Genomic DNA, 16148 nt, shown 5'->3' on the forward strand with positions numbered 1-16148 from the left:
AGGGGAAGGAGCACCTGATTGGCTCCATTTTTAGGCAGAAGTAGAGCTGGGACTAGAACCCTGGCCTGGTCCAGCTATGGCCTTAGACAGCTGCCCTGGAATTTCTTGATGGGTGCCTCTGGAACGGTTCTGTCCCAAATTCCCTCTCCCCCCTGTATCTCCATGCAAATCTGCATGGCCACACAGAGCTGGGTTCAGATCTCATGCTGCCCTCTTTGCTGATGTGGCCCTGGCAAGCCCCTGCCTCTCTCTGGCCTCCTATAAAACGGGGCCAGTGAGACCTTGTGCTCAGACAGGGAGTAAGTGCAAGAAGTTCACACCCGCCCTGGAGGGACCCAGGATGGGTGTCAGTTGTGTTGTGGGGTTGGGTCTCATGGCCATTCCTGCCACACCAGGTGTGATGGGACAATGGGCTGGGGAGCTGCATCTGTGTTGACCTCATCCGCTTCCGTTGGGACCCCACAGGGCTGCCTATTCTCCTGAGGAGAGGGTCTCCCCTCCTATCCTCTTCCTCTGGGCTCCTTCCTGCTTCCCTAGGCACGGCCGGTACTTCCGTCCAGGCGCTCGTCAATCGCACCCAAGGTGCCGAGTGTCTGGCAGGCCTTTTCAGGCCCTGACTCACTTCCTGTTTCCTGGAGCTGGAAATAGGACAGCTGCTCCAAGTATCTGCAGCTCCAAGTCCCTGCCAGCATGTGCCCCCACCCAGGCCTGGGCATCTGCTGCTCATCACCCCAGTCTGGGTTCTGCTGGACATGAAACCAGCCCAAAGATCTTCCCGTCACTCATTTTGGGATGTAGCAGCACCCAGTTGGAGGGTCTGGCCATGGGGCAGTAGCAGGGGACAGGACAACTGAGGATGTGACCTTGGGTCATCCGCTGACGTCCGTCAAATAATCCAGTCACTAGTGAGCCACGAGCTTTGTGTGGGCTCCGTGCAAGGGAGTCTGACCCCCTCAAGTCAAGTGGGGAGGCAAGAGGGAGACCCACCCGGGTTGGGGGGACCAGCAGAAGCATGTGTAGGTTTGGAGTGTGGCAGGACGGCTGCACAGAGACTGTGGACAAGGAACGGGACTTTACTCCAAGAGCTTTTGCAGAATTTCAAGTTAGAGGAAAACAACACGAACAGATTTACAATTTGAAAACATCCCTCAGGCTGCTGCATGGAGAAGTGATTTGGGGAGAGGAAGAGGAAGGAGTGGGAGGAAGCATCCAGGCAGGAGGAGGTGGGGCTTGGACGGATACAATAGTCTTGGGGGAGGAGGAGACCTGAACTGATGGAGGGTGATTAGCTGGTGACCTCTGGAGGCATGGGAGGAAGGAACAGAGCACGGGGCGTCTCCTAGGCTCCCCCTTGTGTGCATGGCAGTGGGGGCCTGGGGTTGGGTCTGGCCTGTGCCGTTCCTGTGCTCCAACGCTTTGGATGAGTCACTTAACTTTGCCATGCCTCATCTCGCCCTTCTGTAAAATAGGTAGAAGAAAGAATGAAAGTGCCTCCCTCTAAGGTGGTAAATACAATAATCCCTGCGATGCTCTTGGAGAAGTATCAGCTCTCGGGTGGCCTCAATGAATATCAGCTGCTTTTACTCCAGAGGTGTTTTTCTACCTCAGGCCTTGTAGGTCTTGACCTTCTGCTGTGCAAGGAGTGACAAGACTCATGTGAATCCAAGAGGGACAGCCTCATACCCCGCCCCCCTTGGCAGATGGAGAGACGGAGGCTTGGAGAGAGAAGGGTTCTGACCACAGTCCCCCAACTGGGAAGTGGCGAAGCAGAATGTGAACTGGGATCCCTCCAGCCCTGCAGCTCCCACACTGTTCTGCTCGAGGACCCACAGGGACCTCCACTGCCCATGGCCCTGAGCTGAGGAATGGAGGTGAGGCTGGTACCATTGCCTTATATATTTTAACCCAGCCAAGTCACATCCTCACTGGAGATCCTTCATTTTAGACACACAAACTCTCCCCAGGACCGAGCAAGGGGTGTTGACCTTCCCTGGCAGGTGGGTGAGTGCAGGTGAGGACATCTGCAAGACGCCAGGGAGTGGGGTGAAGAGAGGGTCAAGGCTGCCCCAAGGTATATGCAGCGGGCACTGGCCCAGGAACTGATGGAAGAACATTTGTTCATTTCCTCTCCCCTTCATTCATTCATTCATTCATTCATTCATTTATCCTTGTGAGCCTGTTTTAAGTGTAACATTCTGCCTGGTGACATATGCCCCCAATAAGATCCCGCTCCTGAGATCCCTCCTGGCTGGTGCAGGAGACAGAGCAACAGGGATTGTCACCCGTGTAGGCTGTGACAGTGGAAGCACGAGTCACCACAGGAGTCCAGAGGAGGAGGTCTAACCCAGGCTGGGAGGTCTGGGAAGGGTGCCTGGAAGAAGCAGCCAGAGCCAAGTCTTGGGGACACCCTGGAGACTTAGGAGGGCAAGGCAAGGGGGCTGCTAGGCCTTTGGGTCTCAGATTCGGACTAAGGGTAAGAGACTCTGGGGGGGGTGAGGGAAGTACAAAGGATGGTGGCTCATGCCGACGCACGCAGCTGTGGTCAGTGGAGGTTGCTCTTGTGTAAGATGAGGAATGGCGTCACCCAAAAGTCCCTAAAAAACCAATTCCAAGTTCCTCAACAGAGGGGACTCCGGCTGGGCTGAGTAATTATTCACAGGCTGGGCTGCCCAAGGTTAAGGGCTGGACTGCCCAAGGCCAGAGGCAGGCCCATCCAAGGCCAGAGGCTGGCCACCCATGGTCAGAAGCTAGACCATCCAAGGTCAAAGGCTGGCCAGCCAAGGTCAGGCTGAACTCTACAAAGCAGAGATTGGGCTATTGAAGGTTGATCAAAACAATCATGGAGTTTCAAGAGGAAACACTCCTCTGTCCCTAGGAGCAGCAAGACCAGGACCTGAGATACCCTCCAAGCCCTGAATCCCCACCGTGCGCCATAGATCATGGTCTCAGAGCGGCCCCCCAGGGACATCCCTCCACATCGGAAATCACACAAAGGGACAAGTAGACCTTTGGTGTACACTCATTCCCCACATGCTCCTGAACCCCGTTTCTGTACATACAAACCCAATGTGCACCCCAGGCATGCACACGCACACACACTCCCACCCCTGCTTAAGTGCATGTCCCCTCACATCTCTGCACATGTCCCCATCTCCCCACCACTGGGCATGCACACACAAACCAAGAACCCCCACACAGGGGCGCTACAGGCTGCTGTGGGCTGTGGGGAAGCTCATTAACAGGGCAGCCCCGTGGGGCCCCTGGTGCCTCTCTCCTGGTGGCAGGACCAGTGGGCTCAGGCCCCAGGCTCTCGGGCAGCTGTCTGTGAGAAGGCCCTTCCCCTGCAGACCAGCAGCCGGGGGTGGCAGGCGCCCAGCTCGGGAGTATAGAGACAGGCTGCAGGGCACTGACTGTGGAGTTCCCTGTGACCAAGAGGGGCCCCTCAAGCTTACCCCCCAAAATGAGCTGTGGATCACCCACCCACCAGCCCCTCCCCAGTGCTTTCTCTCTCCAAAGAGGCACCCCAGGGTGCGAATGCCCAAGACTCAGGAACTCCCCTGCTGGAGCCTTCCTCACTTCATCCTCCACCCGCACCAGGTACTCCAGGCCTGGCAAGCCCATCTCCTACCCAGCCCTCAGGTCATCTTTTCCTTCGCTGCCTCCACCAGCCCCTGTTCAGGCCCCTGGCATCAGCTGGCTGGTTGTCTGCAGAAGCCCTGTCCCTGGCCTCCCTCAGTTTATTCTGATCCTGACTCTCCTTCTGAAAGGCATCCTGAAACCATCTATGGCTTCCTAAGCTTGCAGTGGGGACAGAGGGCTCTCCCAGGCCTTGCCTGCCCTCCAGCCTCAGGTGGAACACCTGGACTGGGCTGAGGATAGGGACCATGTCTGTGGGTCCCTGTGATATTCTCAATTCCTGGTACATAGTAGGTGCTTAGTCAGAGGGGAGCAAGGGAGGAAGAGAGAAAGGAAGGAAGGACGGGCTCCGTTCCCTGTGCCTTATTCCACTAAGGGCTTTGCCTGTGTGTGGAGGTGGAATGGAGGGGGCAGACCTGCCCCAGGAATCAGGTGTGAGGAGTCACTCTAAGGGCCAGCACGCCTTCCAGGCTGAAGTGGGCAGAGCAGAATGGCCTGTTCTTGTGAAGGTGGGTGGTCCTCGTAGCCACAGGGACAAAATAAGGGTCAGGAGGCAGCTTTGGCAGAGTCTATCCAGCAATGCCCAGGGAGGGGGCCTCCAGCAGAACACAGGACTATTCTGTCTCCTTGGTAGACGTCCTAGGGTGGTGATACTGCCATCCGTCCATCCCCGGTAGTGACCATGTGTCTCACGCTGGAAGATCCAGGCATCTCTCAGTCCACTGGGGGAGACGATGCCTTCATACTGTGTGGTAACCGATTTGATAGGAGGAACTTCTAATATTGCTTCAGGGCTTGTGAAAGTCCACTCAGAAGGTTCATTTAGAGTAGGCCTTGAGGGATGCCTAGGAGTTCACTAGGGAAGACTTTTCAGAAGGGACATTTGAGCTGGGTCTTGAGGGATGCACACAAGTTCACCGAGAAAACAGGACCAGAAACACATCTTCCCTGGACGCTTGTTTCTTTCTTTATTTCTTTAAAAATATTTATTTATTTAACCGAGAGAGACAGCAAGAGAGGGAACACAAGCAGGGGGAGAAGGAAGAAGCAGGGCCCCCCCAATCCCCCTGCGGAGCGGAGCAGGGAGCCCAACTCAGGGCTCGATCCCAGGACCCCAGGACCACAACTGGAACCAAAGGCAGACGCCCATCGACTGAGCCACCCAGGCACCCCAGGACACTCATTTCTCCTTTCAGACTTGTATAGGCCACTGGGCCAGTACGACCCGGGCCCTGCTCATCTGTGCCAGGCTTTCCATTACACCCTGTGTTAGTAAGAACAAGGAGTCTGGAATCCAGGCTCCAAATACCAGCTGTTGACCTCAGGCAAGTCACTGCATGTCCTTGTGCCTCAGTTTCCCCACCACTAAATGGGTATGATAATGGCAGCTTCTTTGAAGGGCTGTTGTAAGGTTTCAATAAAGGAATAGATGCGAGGTGCTTAGAACTGGGCTCGGCTGTGGTCTGGGTATGGAAATGGCAGTTACTGTTATTTTATCTATCAGGCACTTGCTCAGCAAGGGGAGGGGTGGGGCCACTGGGGAGGGGACGTATCTGGAGGAGCACCAGATTTCAGGGAGCCACTGAGGAAAGACCCAGCTCCCACCCTGAGCAGCGACCAAATATCCCTGGCTGGCTCTGTTGAGGGGGCTGATGCATCACCTCGTTTTACAGAAGGGAAAACTGAGGCCCAGAAGAGGGTGTAATCTGAGAGGTAGAAAAAGGTTCTTGAGATGAGGCCCTGGCTGCAGGTGGGAGGAGGCAGGACAGGGAGAAGTGGGCATCTGACAAAAACCCAAGCCAGCTCTGAGCAGGAAAAGGGCAGGACTTTCCAAAAGTCTGAGCTAGGGGTACTGTAGGACCAACACCTCCTTACCATCAATGTCTTTAATAATAAATGCCATTATTTACCAAGGGCCGGGTGCTGGCTACATACTCTCTAGGGATTATCTCGTTTGATCCCTACAGCCAGGAGAGGTAAGGGACTCCTCTACCCATTTCACAGGCATGAAAACTGAGACCCAGAGAGCTGAAGGGACACATAGATAGGAAACAGAGAGTTGGCATCTGAACCCAGGTCCCAGGACCACAGGGTGACACACTCCACAGCTTGCCTGGGGTTCCCCTGCATTCTCACTGGGCCCACTCCTGAAGAGGGAATAGCCAAACCTGGGTGAAAGTTCCAGCTCTAACTTGAGTAGCTTGGTGGCCTAGAGTAAGTCATTTCCCTTCTCTGAGCCTCAGTCTACCCCTATGTACATGGGCTTCACAGTCTCTGCAGCATGAAGACATGAGACATGTTGGATACTCAACATGGAGTTTAACATGGTTTATGGAGCACTCCATAAACCTGGCTCAGGTGCCACTTCCCCTGGGAAGCTGCCTTGCTTGCTCCCATGGGCCTGGTTGTCCAAATGTCCTCTACGTACTCCCTCAGCCCTGCTGCCTAAGGGCATAGTCACTGCTGTGTCCCCAAGGCATGCAGTAGGTGCTTACTCAACAGCTGCTGGAATGAGCATGGTCCAGATGGACCTGGATTCAAATCCGGCACTACTGCATTGCTTCTCTGAACCTCAGTTTACTCATCCATCAAATGGGATCAGCAGCACAGGCCTGTGGGGTTTTTGCAAGGATTGGCTGGGCAATGTCTAGTGTATGGTAGGTGCCCGGCCCACATGACTCCCCATCATCCTCAACTCTGGGCTTTCCCTGCCTCCCTGTGGCTCCTGGCCTCAGGGCCACATTCATGGAGCACCTGCTGTCTGCTCAGGAATCACCTGCACCCGGCTGGCCCTGCCCCGGGTAGCTGTCCCCTGGATATGGCTGCAGCCTGGGAATGTGGGTGGGGCCCCCTGGGGCGGCTTGCCCCTCCCTGGCTGCCGCTGGACAGAGGCCTCAGTGTGGAGTTGCCACGTCCTTTCACAGGCCCAGACCCATGACTGGACGTCTGAGAATGCCGCCCATTATCCCACTCACAGAGCACAAAGGGGCCACGCGGGGCTCGGCAGGCCAGGCGCCCGGGATGGGTGCATGGGGGCCCCATGTCCCCACCCCAGCCTGCCGTGTCTGCTCCACAGAGGGCAAGCATGTGCCCGGAGTTGGGAGAGGGCATCTCTCACGCACAGGAATGAGAACCATTTCCTCCAGCCCCACGGGGAGACAAAGACAGAGTGCGATGACCAGGGGCTCATCCTCACAGCCAAGGGCAGGCCACCCCTCCTGAGCCCCGAAACCAGACCTTCTGGTCACCCTCCCCACCCCACTCCCAGGGTGGCTTCCGATGGAGGCAGGGGAGGGTGTACTCCAGAACTCCAATGGGGGGTAAAACCCCCTAGTTTTCCATGGCATCTGCAATGGGGAAGTGTCCACGGAGCCACCCCAGGCGCACCAATTGTCTGTAATTTAAACACATTAGTGTGATGGGATCTGTGTCTCCTGTCAGTGAGGCCACTCTAGGGTCACCCTGGTCCCTCCTGGGCCACTCCAGTAGGACGTGGTAGCAATGACAAGTGATCCAGTGTGGAGGGGCAAGACTGGCTGGAGAGGGGGCAGGAGTCACTTTGGGCCACCTATTTGCTGTGTGACCTCAGGCAGGCCCCTAGACCTCTCTGAGCCCTGGCTTCCATGTTAATGAGTAGGGGGGAGACGTGGTGGAGGGTTAATTAAACAAGGTGATGTCGAGCCAGCAAGACACCTCTCTGTGGCAGCCGCTATGGGGATGATACCATTATCTGCGTCTGGCAGGGGTTTCCTGAGTCAGGTACAGATGATCAGTTTGAGGAGTCTGAGGGAGAGAATCCCATGTTTCAGAGCTGGAAAGGCAATGGATACTTCCCGACAGGCTGGGCAAAGGACATGCCTATGTTTTTCCATCCTCACAGCAGTCTTGTGAGGTGGATTGTATCCGCCTTTTCCAGATAAGGAAACTGAGGCTCAAAGAGAGGTGGCACCACCAAAGTCACACAGGTGGTCAGGGGCTGAAGTGGGCCTGGACCTCAGGTCTCTCAGCTGCAAGGCAAGGAATAGAGGGGTGCAGTGGCCAAGCACAGGGTTTGGAGGCCAGTAAGCTGTGTAGCTATAGGTGAGTGATGGCACCTTCCTGACCCTCAGTGTCCCCATCTGTAAAACAGGCACGAGAAAACCTACCGCTTCCTTTCAGGAGGAAAGAAGATGGGTAAAGACCCTCAGAAGCTGCACTGATAGCTCCCAGCACTATCTAGGCCCATGCTGGGGTGCTACGCTGTCCCAGAGGATTCTGCTTCCAGCACCTTCCTGTCACCAGAGCAGCGTTTGGGGCAGTCAGCGCGCGTCAGGAGCATTTCCTGCAGGGAAAGCATTCTTTTAGGCCAGGCCCAAGGGACAGAGGGGCAGGAGACACCCCTCCCAACACAGCCCTGGCCCCACTGTTATTTTTTCCAATTGAAGAAGAAAAACATTTCCTCCTCCTCATGGCTCCGCTGAGGATGGACAGGGCAGGATGGGGAAGCCCCCGCCCAGGTGGTGGTGGGAGCCCAGACCTGCCGTCTGGGGGCCAGCCTGGTCAGCGAGCAAGGACCTGCCCCATTTGCCCCACCATGTCCTCATCTAAAGACAGTACTGGATGAAATCCATGTTGCCCATTTTTCTGGTGTGTCGTCCCGCACGGATTACAACCTACTCCATATTTGTCTTCAATGCACATCGTTTTAAAAATTTCAATACGTGCATTTATCAAGCAAGCTTTTACATCATGAGTGTACTTGGAAACCAGTATCACTTGCCAAAACCAGAACATAATTGCAAATTAAAGAAAATACAGAGCTCTAAGTAAATTCTAGAATCCTGATGTCAACAGCACTGAGCTTAAGACCTTTTCTCTGTTAAAAATGGACAATGACAGATGTTAGAGAGGCATTAAAGGCACATTAGCCCCAAACGAAGAACTTCTCCTTGATATGATCACAAGGCGTGAACAAAAACTGGAAAGGAACCGAGTCTTGGTGTGATTTGGGATTAGCTGGTCATCAGACTAGAGTTGGTCAGTTGGGGCTAGTTAATTCAGAGTTAGTTAATGCTGGGTGTCACCTAAACCACCCTCTTGGAGTCCTTCCATCTTCCCTCAGTTTCCTCTAAAATCCTCTCTGGGAGGACACCCCTCCCGCATCTTAGCAAGGCCAGGGAAGTTGTGGGTTCTTTTGCTTGCTTGTTCCTTCCTTCCTTCCTTCCTTCCTTCCTTCCTTCCTTCCTTCCGCCAAAAGTTATCAGCACCTCCTCTCTTCTGCCCAGCCAGGGAGGGGTCTAGGAGCCTGCTGTGTGACCCATGCTGATCTGAAGGAGCTCCCACCTAATAGGCCAAGGGGAGGAAATCCACTACCTGGAGACAGAACTGGGCTCAAGTTCTCACCTTGCTAATACCCTCAGTTTCTCCATCTGTGAAATGGGCTCCATGACCCCGGCCTTGTCTGTGGGCGGTGAGGGTGGTATGAGATTTTGCAGTGCAGTGCTGGGTATACACTTCGCCCTCCGTGGACAGTGGCTCCACCAGCAGCTGTGGAACCCGAGGCCGGACGTGGGGCCCTGTGGGCCACTGCTCAATGCGGGGGTGGGGGGGATGGGGGTGGGGAGGAACTGCAGTTTGCCCTGTGCCTGCTGTGTACCTGGCACTGCACTTGCTGGTAGTTGCGTTGTTTACATCTTACAATCTCCCAGAGGCCTGCATGCCATTATGATTGTTTTTGTTTTACAGACAAGGAAACTGAGGCTCAGAGAGGCCAAGTGCCTTGCCGTAGTCAACACAGCAATTTGAGAGGACACTTGGACCCAGCCTGGGCCCTCTGCAGTCTAACCTCGCCCTGCATACCCTCAGCCCAGGGTGGCTCCTGAGCTCCCAGTGCTCTGCTCTGCGGGTAGTTTCTGTCCAAAGTGCCAGGAACCAGGAGCTGTGACACACCGAGCATTTTCCTCAAGGCTCAGTGGGGGGAGCTGCAGGATGCGGTAAGATGAGCACGGAGACAGGAAGGAAGCTAGGAGGGGCCAGAGAGGGAGAGAGGGGTGGGAGATAGGGAGGGAAACAGGCAGAGAGAGAGAGACACACACACAGAGAGACGCAGAGATATGCACACAAAGAGACAGAGTGGAAGGTGTGTGTGGGGGGGAGACAGGAAGAGAGACAAAGAGAGAGAGTAACCAGGAGGAGCGAGAAGACAGACAAAAACAGAGATGGGGTGGGGAAGGCTAGAGAAAGATAAGAGTCGGAGAGAGGCAGACAGATGGACTGATAGGGGGGGACTCTGAGGAGAGGTGGGGAGTGTACTGAGCACCCCAGTACCCCTGTGGGGCTCCCCAGTCCACTCCCACAGGTGGCACAGCAGGAGCCCTCCCCATCCAGGGATGGGGGGGCAGCCTATTGAGCTGTCCCTCTAGTGGCCTTGAGCCAAGGGGGACAGAACACCAGAAACAGAGCCTCTGATTCCCTGCAGTTGAACACTCCTGGTTGCCAAAGCAGTGGCTAGAGGGGGTGACCAAGGGGGTCATAAAAAAGCAAGCGTGGTGGGCAGAGGCTGGCAGCAGGAAGACAAGTGCTGAATGAGGGAAGTGGCAGACAGTAGACCTGGTCTTTCCTGCCTACCCTTTGAGACATAGAAACCCTCTGTCTTTCCTTCCTGGCCAGGTGGAAACAAAGGAGCTGAGGCCAGACCACCCTGAAAGCAGGGGCCTCGGGGTGTGACCTCTGATGGGAGCCCCCTGATTCTGAGCGGGCAGAGCTGGCGTGGGGCTGGGAGTGATCTGGGTGAGGCTCAAGGCCAACAGATTTCGGCTTTCAAGCCTGGTAGTTCTGCTCCCGGTGAGGTGGGCATATTGGGCCAATCCCTTCACTTCTGGGGCCTCAGGTTCCAAATCTGTAAGGTGTGATAAGGGCACCAGCCTCAGAAGGCGTCTGTGAGGACTCAGTGAGGCAGTACAAGTAAAGCACTTGGCATCATGCCTGGCAGGGCACTGCTCGGGCACCACCGTGGCCAGAGGCCCTGGATGCTTTTCGCAGGGGCTCTGTGACCTCAGAATCATGGCGGCCTGCCTCTGACCTCAGTGCCTACCTGTTCCAGGTGAAAGAAGAAAGGTTCAAAGAAAGGAGAAGCGGCCTGAGTGCCAGCTCGCTCACGACTGATCTTCCACTAAGTCTGGGAAGATTTTAGGTCCTTCCAGAGTCCTCAGTAAGGGGAAGTGCCTGGCAAGATGCAGTGGGGGGAAGGGCAGCAGCCCACAGGGCTGGGTCTCCACAGAGGCAAGGGTGGGCCTCCCAGAGCCACTCCCCTCTCCCCCAGGGCCAGAGCCTCACTCTGGGTCACCCTCCCAGCCCAGCCTGCCCCTTGGCTTGGCACATGCCTGAAATAGTTCCTCTCTCCCTGTTTTCCTCATTTACATGTCTGACCCTTGAGCTTTTGTCCCGCTGTCCCTGACACTTGTAAAACCTCCTTTATGGGGCTGAGTTTTGGGGGGCCAATGGTGGGGTCTGAGGAGGCAGTGCCCTGTGCCCAACTGGCCCAGGGAAGGGCTGGACTGCGTCCGGTGGAAGCGAGTGTTAGGGGAGAGCCTCTGAGTGTGAGCTGGGGTATGCTAGCGAGGGCTGTGGATCCGGAAGGCAGAGACTGGGGGCAGACAGAGACGGGGAGTGAGGGACGCGGGAGACGGAGGGAGCCATGGAGAGAGGGGGAGCGCCAGGCACACAAAAACAGAAGGGAGAGGGGGGAAACGGGTGGTGGTAACAGAACCGATAGAACGAGAGGGAGTCCGAGAGAGGGAAGAAGAGCCAGAGGCTGAGAAAAAGAGGGAGACAACACACCCGGAGTTGGGGGGCCATGAGGGGTTAGACAGAGACACGGACAAGGAGACACTGAGAGAGACCCGGGAGAAAGAAAGAAAAAAGGAAACAAGCCCGAGCCAGACAGGCCAAGCGGCCAAGAGGGAGGAACGAGCGAGAGGAACGAGCGACGGAGGCGGAGGCAGCACCGGGAAGGGGAGCCTCGAGCCTCGGGCCGCGGGCGCCGCGCGGGAGAGTCCTGGAGGGCGCGGGGCGGCCGGACCCATCGACAGCCTAGCGAAGGCCGGGCGGCTGGAGGGCCGGGCGGGGCCGGCGGGCTGCCGGGGGGAGGGGGCCGGGGCGCTTGGGGAGGTGGGCCGGGGGCGGGAGGGGGGCCCGGGAGGCGGGGCGCGGTCGGGCGGGGCGCGGCGGGGGCGGGGCGCGAGGGCGTGTCCGCGGCGGAGCCGCCCCCGCCCCGCCCCCGGGTTGCGCGGCACGGCTGAGCCGGGCCGGGGCGCCTGGGCCGGGGGCCGCTGGCGCGGGCAGGAAGCGCCTCGCGGCCCGGGCCCGCCCCCCGCCTCCTGCCGCCTCCGGGCTCCCGGCTCCCGGCCGCGCCGCGCCCCATGCACTCGCCGCGCCGCGCAGCCCGCGCACGCCCGGATGGCTCGTCGCGCCGCGGGCGGCGCACCCCTTAGCGCTCGGGCCGCCGCGGCCAGCCCCCCGCCGCCGCGCTCGCCATTCCGGGCCCCGTCACCGTGCCCTCTGCTGCCGCTGCTGCTGCTCCTGGGGGCGGCGCGGGCCGGCGCCCTGGAGATCCAACGCCGATTCCCCTCGCCCACGCCCACCAACAACTTCGCCCTGGACGGCGCGGCGGGGACGGTGTACTTGGCGGCCGTCAACCGCCTCTATCAGCTGTCGGGCGCCAACCTGAGCCTGGAGGCCGAGGCGGCCGTGGGCCCGGTGGCCGACAGCCCGCTGTGTCACGCCCCGCAGCTGCCTCAGGCCTCGTGCGAGCACCCGCGGCGCCTCACCGACAACTACAACAAGATCCTGCAGCTGGACCCCGGCCAGGGCCTGGTGGTCGTGTGCGGGTCCATCTACCAGGGCTTCTGCCAGCTGCGGCGCCGGGGCAACATCTCCGCGGTGGCCGTGCGCTTCCCGCCCGCCGCGCCGCCCGCCGAGCCCGTCACGGTGTTCCCCAGCATGCTCAACGTGGCGGCCAACCACCCGAACGCGTCTACCGTGGGGCTGGTGCTGCCGCCGGCCGCCGGCACGGGGGGCAGCCGCCTGCTCGTGGGCGCCACGTACACCGGCTACGGCAGCGCCTTCTTCCCGCGCAACCGCAGCCTGGAGGACCACCGCTTCGAGAACACGCCCGAGATCGCCATCCGCTCTCTGGATGCGCGCGGCGACCTGGCCAAGCTCTTCACCTTCGACCTCAACCCCTCCGACGACAACATTCTCAAGATCAAGCAGGGCGCCAAGGAGCAGCACAAACTGGGCTTCGTGCGCGCCTTCCTGCACCCGCCCGACCCGCTGCCGGGCGCCCCGTCCTATGCGTACCTGGCGCTCAACAGCGAGGCGCGCGCGGGCGACAAGGAGAGCCAGGCGCGGAGCCTGCTGGCGCGCATCTGCCTGCCCCGCGGCGCCGGCGGCGACGCCAAGAAGCTCACCGAGTCCTACATCCAGCTGGGCTTGCAGTGCGCGGGCGGCGCGGGCCGCGGCGACCTCTACAGCCGCCTGGTGTCCGTCTTCCCCGCGCGCGAGCTGCTCTTCGCTGTCTTCGAGCGGCCGCAGGGGTCCCCCGCGGCCCGCGCGACTCCGGCCGCGCTGTGCGCCTTCCGCTTCGCCGACGTGCAAGCCGCCATCCGCGCCGCGCGCAACGCCTGCTTCGTGGAGCCCGCACCGGACGTGGTGGCGGTGCTCGACAGCGTGGTGCAGGGCACAGGGCCGGCCTGCGAGCGCAAGCGCAACATCCAGGTACGCTGAGGGAGCGGAACGCCCGCACCGGGGGGCAGGAGGGACAGCGTGCGGGTAACTGGGCGGGTTGTGTGCTGAGCGGGACACAGGGGGCAATGTGTGGGACCCAGACGTGCGTGTGGAGATTCAGGTACGTACTCTGGGCCACAGGTGTGTTTGCTGGGACCCGGGTGTCAGGCATGGTGGGGGCACTGGTGCAAATACGGTACAGGTGTGCGCCGGCGGGCACTCAAGGGAGTGCTGAGTTACAGGTGAGCACAACTAGGTGTGTGGGAGGGGTCGAGGTTACACATGTGCGCTGGAGAGAGCTGAGGGCGGGTATATAGGCCAGGTGTGCACATGGTGGGCCTACGTGTGTGCAGTGTCCGAGCAAGCGAGTGCGTATCTGCCCAAAAGCTTGTCCCAGGCTTCCAGCGTGAGCCTATCAGGGCTGCCCTGGGAGTTGGCAGTTGTGTGCTTGGGTGTGGCAGGTGTGCAGGGAGGCATGCAGGTGTGCTCCAGGGCCCTGCAGGTATGTGTGAGGGTCAGCAAGGAGGGAGTGAGGGGGGTGTATGCGCCAGATTTGTGTGTCACTGAGCTGGTCATGCAGGAGTGTAGGGCAGGTAGAAGGGTCCCAGAGGGACACGGGCAGCAGGGTGGGCCCGAGTGTGCAGTGGTATGTGTGTGGCAGGGAACGCAGGTGTTTGGAGACCAGTAGACTCTGCAGAGACCCCTGGTTGGCAAAGAGGTGTGTTCCTGAGGCCAGCTTTTATTCACTCATTTAACACATATATACTGAGCACTTAGCACAGACCAGGCTTGGGGGCTGTAGGCTAGCCAACCACCTTTGTGGAATGCCTACTAAGTGCACCAAATGGCATAACTGTCTTGGTTTTCACAGCAATTCTCTGAGGTAGGCTCTATTCTCATCCCCATTTTATAGATGAAGAAATTGAGAAACAGAGAGGTTCAATAATTTGCTCAAGATCACACAGCTGGGAACCAGCAGAGGCAGGGTCTGGCTGGCTGGTCTCATCTGTGTTCTTAATACCACTGTTCCTTTTCTACCTCATGGTTGTGGAGCTCAGTGTGTGTGTGTGCACACACGCAAGTGTGTTGGAGGAGTCTCAGGTGGCTGGTGTGGGGAGGTGCGGGAGCCGGGGGAGTGGAGGGAGGTGAACAGGGCTGTGTGCAGCACTGGGATGTGCAGGGGGCAGGAGAGGGCCAGGGGCTCAGGAGGGAATGGGGAGGAATCAGGTTTGGCAGCAAACCAGCTGGGCAGGAATGGGGCCCATGCGGCTGGGCTGGGTTAGACAGAGGTGAGGGTGCCAGGCAGGAGGATCCCTATGTATGTTGACTTTGCAGGGGACATGACACAGGTGTAGAAGGGAACTTTGTGCAGGTCCCCTCAAGAAAGCCCACTAGCAAGCGGTCCTTTCTTCAGGGGGCCCTGAGAGGTGGGACCCTGTGCCTTTTCCACACTCTGCATCCTGGTGTGAGGCAGGGGAGTCCATTTCAACACCTAGGAAGCCTCAGTTTCTCCCTCAGCAAGACGCTGAACTCGGCCTTTTCCTAGGGAGCCCTCTTTGGGGCCAGTCCCCTCGTGGCCTTGCCCCATGCCTTCTCCATCGTCTTCAGGCTGCGGAAAAATCTCATGAGATTAATTATTCCCGTGGGTGTGCCCAACACTGGGGCTTTGAGAAAACGCAGATTCCTTCTCCGCTTTCATGCTCCCAAAGCTGCCCACCACCAGCTGGCTGGGTGCCCTGAAGATAAAGGGCACGGTGGGTGAGCGGGGCAGACTGCCACCCACAAGGGCTGGCCGGGTCAGGGCTGGCTGCCCAATCCGGTGATTGGGACATCTACCACTCCCCTCTGCAGAGCCACATCCTCCAAAGGGGTGTGTTTGAGGTACAAGCTTTGTTTGGGGGTCTCAGGGCCAGAGGAGGTGGGTGGGGACAGTCTTCCCTGTCCTACGGAGGGAAGACCCTATCGTGCTGGCCCAGGCTGAGGTCAGGCCAGCCCCTGGGCCTTCCTTCGGCCTTTCCAGGGCCTGTGTGTCCATCCAGGCCCTTGGTGTGGGTTGATCCATGGGATTCCTCAGGCCGCCACTGCAGTATCCCCCCTCCCCCTCTGGCAGGAACCGGCCTGGTTCCCACGGTCCCCAGCCTGGCCTGGTGCAGTGACTCACTCTGCTGAAGGGGGCTGGGGCTTCTTTCTCCTTAGAGGGGCAGGGCCTCTCCAGGGACACAGCCCCAGGGACAGAGTGGCCATAGGCCTTCTCCCCACCCCAAGGTGGGGTGGGTTTCTGGCCCTCCTCAGCCACTCTCCCTATGTCCTCCCCCACACCTTCTCCCCTTCCCCATGCCTAGTTGTGGGCACAGGACAGTGCTGCTAGGCCATGTCTCCCAGATGCATCCAGGGCCGCAGGGTCTGGGCCTCTAGAGTAGTTGTGGGTGGGGGTGAGGCGGGGGATGGTTATTCCTGCTCCAGCCTGTTTCCAGCTCCCCAGTGACAGGCCAAGAACTTGGACTTGTACCCTGGTTCAAATCCTCCTCTGTCACTTTCCAGCAGTGTGACTTTTGCAAGTGACTTAACCTCTTTGAGCCTCAAGTTTCCTCCTCCACTAAGTGGGGACATGAAAAACAAATCCCTAAGGCTTGCTTCAAGAACTAAATTAACGCATTAATGAAAAGCACGTGATGCCTGGCCCTAGTAGCACCTGGTAGCTGCCCGCTTTTCCTGCCGTTACCCTGGGGGGTAACAAGGCTTTGAGC

General features: G+C 58.6%; 1 protein-coding gene across 1 annotated transcript in view; it reads left to right on the forward strand.

Moving 5' to 3' along the window:
* Positions 1 to 12072: 12072 nt before the first annotated feature.
* Positions 12073 to 16148, forward strand: part of PLXND1 (plexin D1) — a gene marked incomplete at its 5' end in the record, with an annotated part of 57168 nt that continues 53092 nt past the window's right edge. Inside the window, one exon of the mRNA XM_080809090.1 lies at positions 12073 to 13392. Within this exon, the coding sequence (XP_080665216.1) occupies positions 12073 to 13392 (1320 nt within the window). The remainder of the gene's footprint in view (positions 13393 to 16148) is intronic.

The sequence above is a fragment of the Martes martes genome, assembly GCF_963455335.1.
Source record: "Martes martes genome assembly, chromosome: 1".
NCBI lineage: Eukaryota > Metazoa > Chordata > Mammalia > Carnivora > Mustelidae > Martes > Martes martes.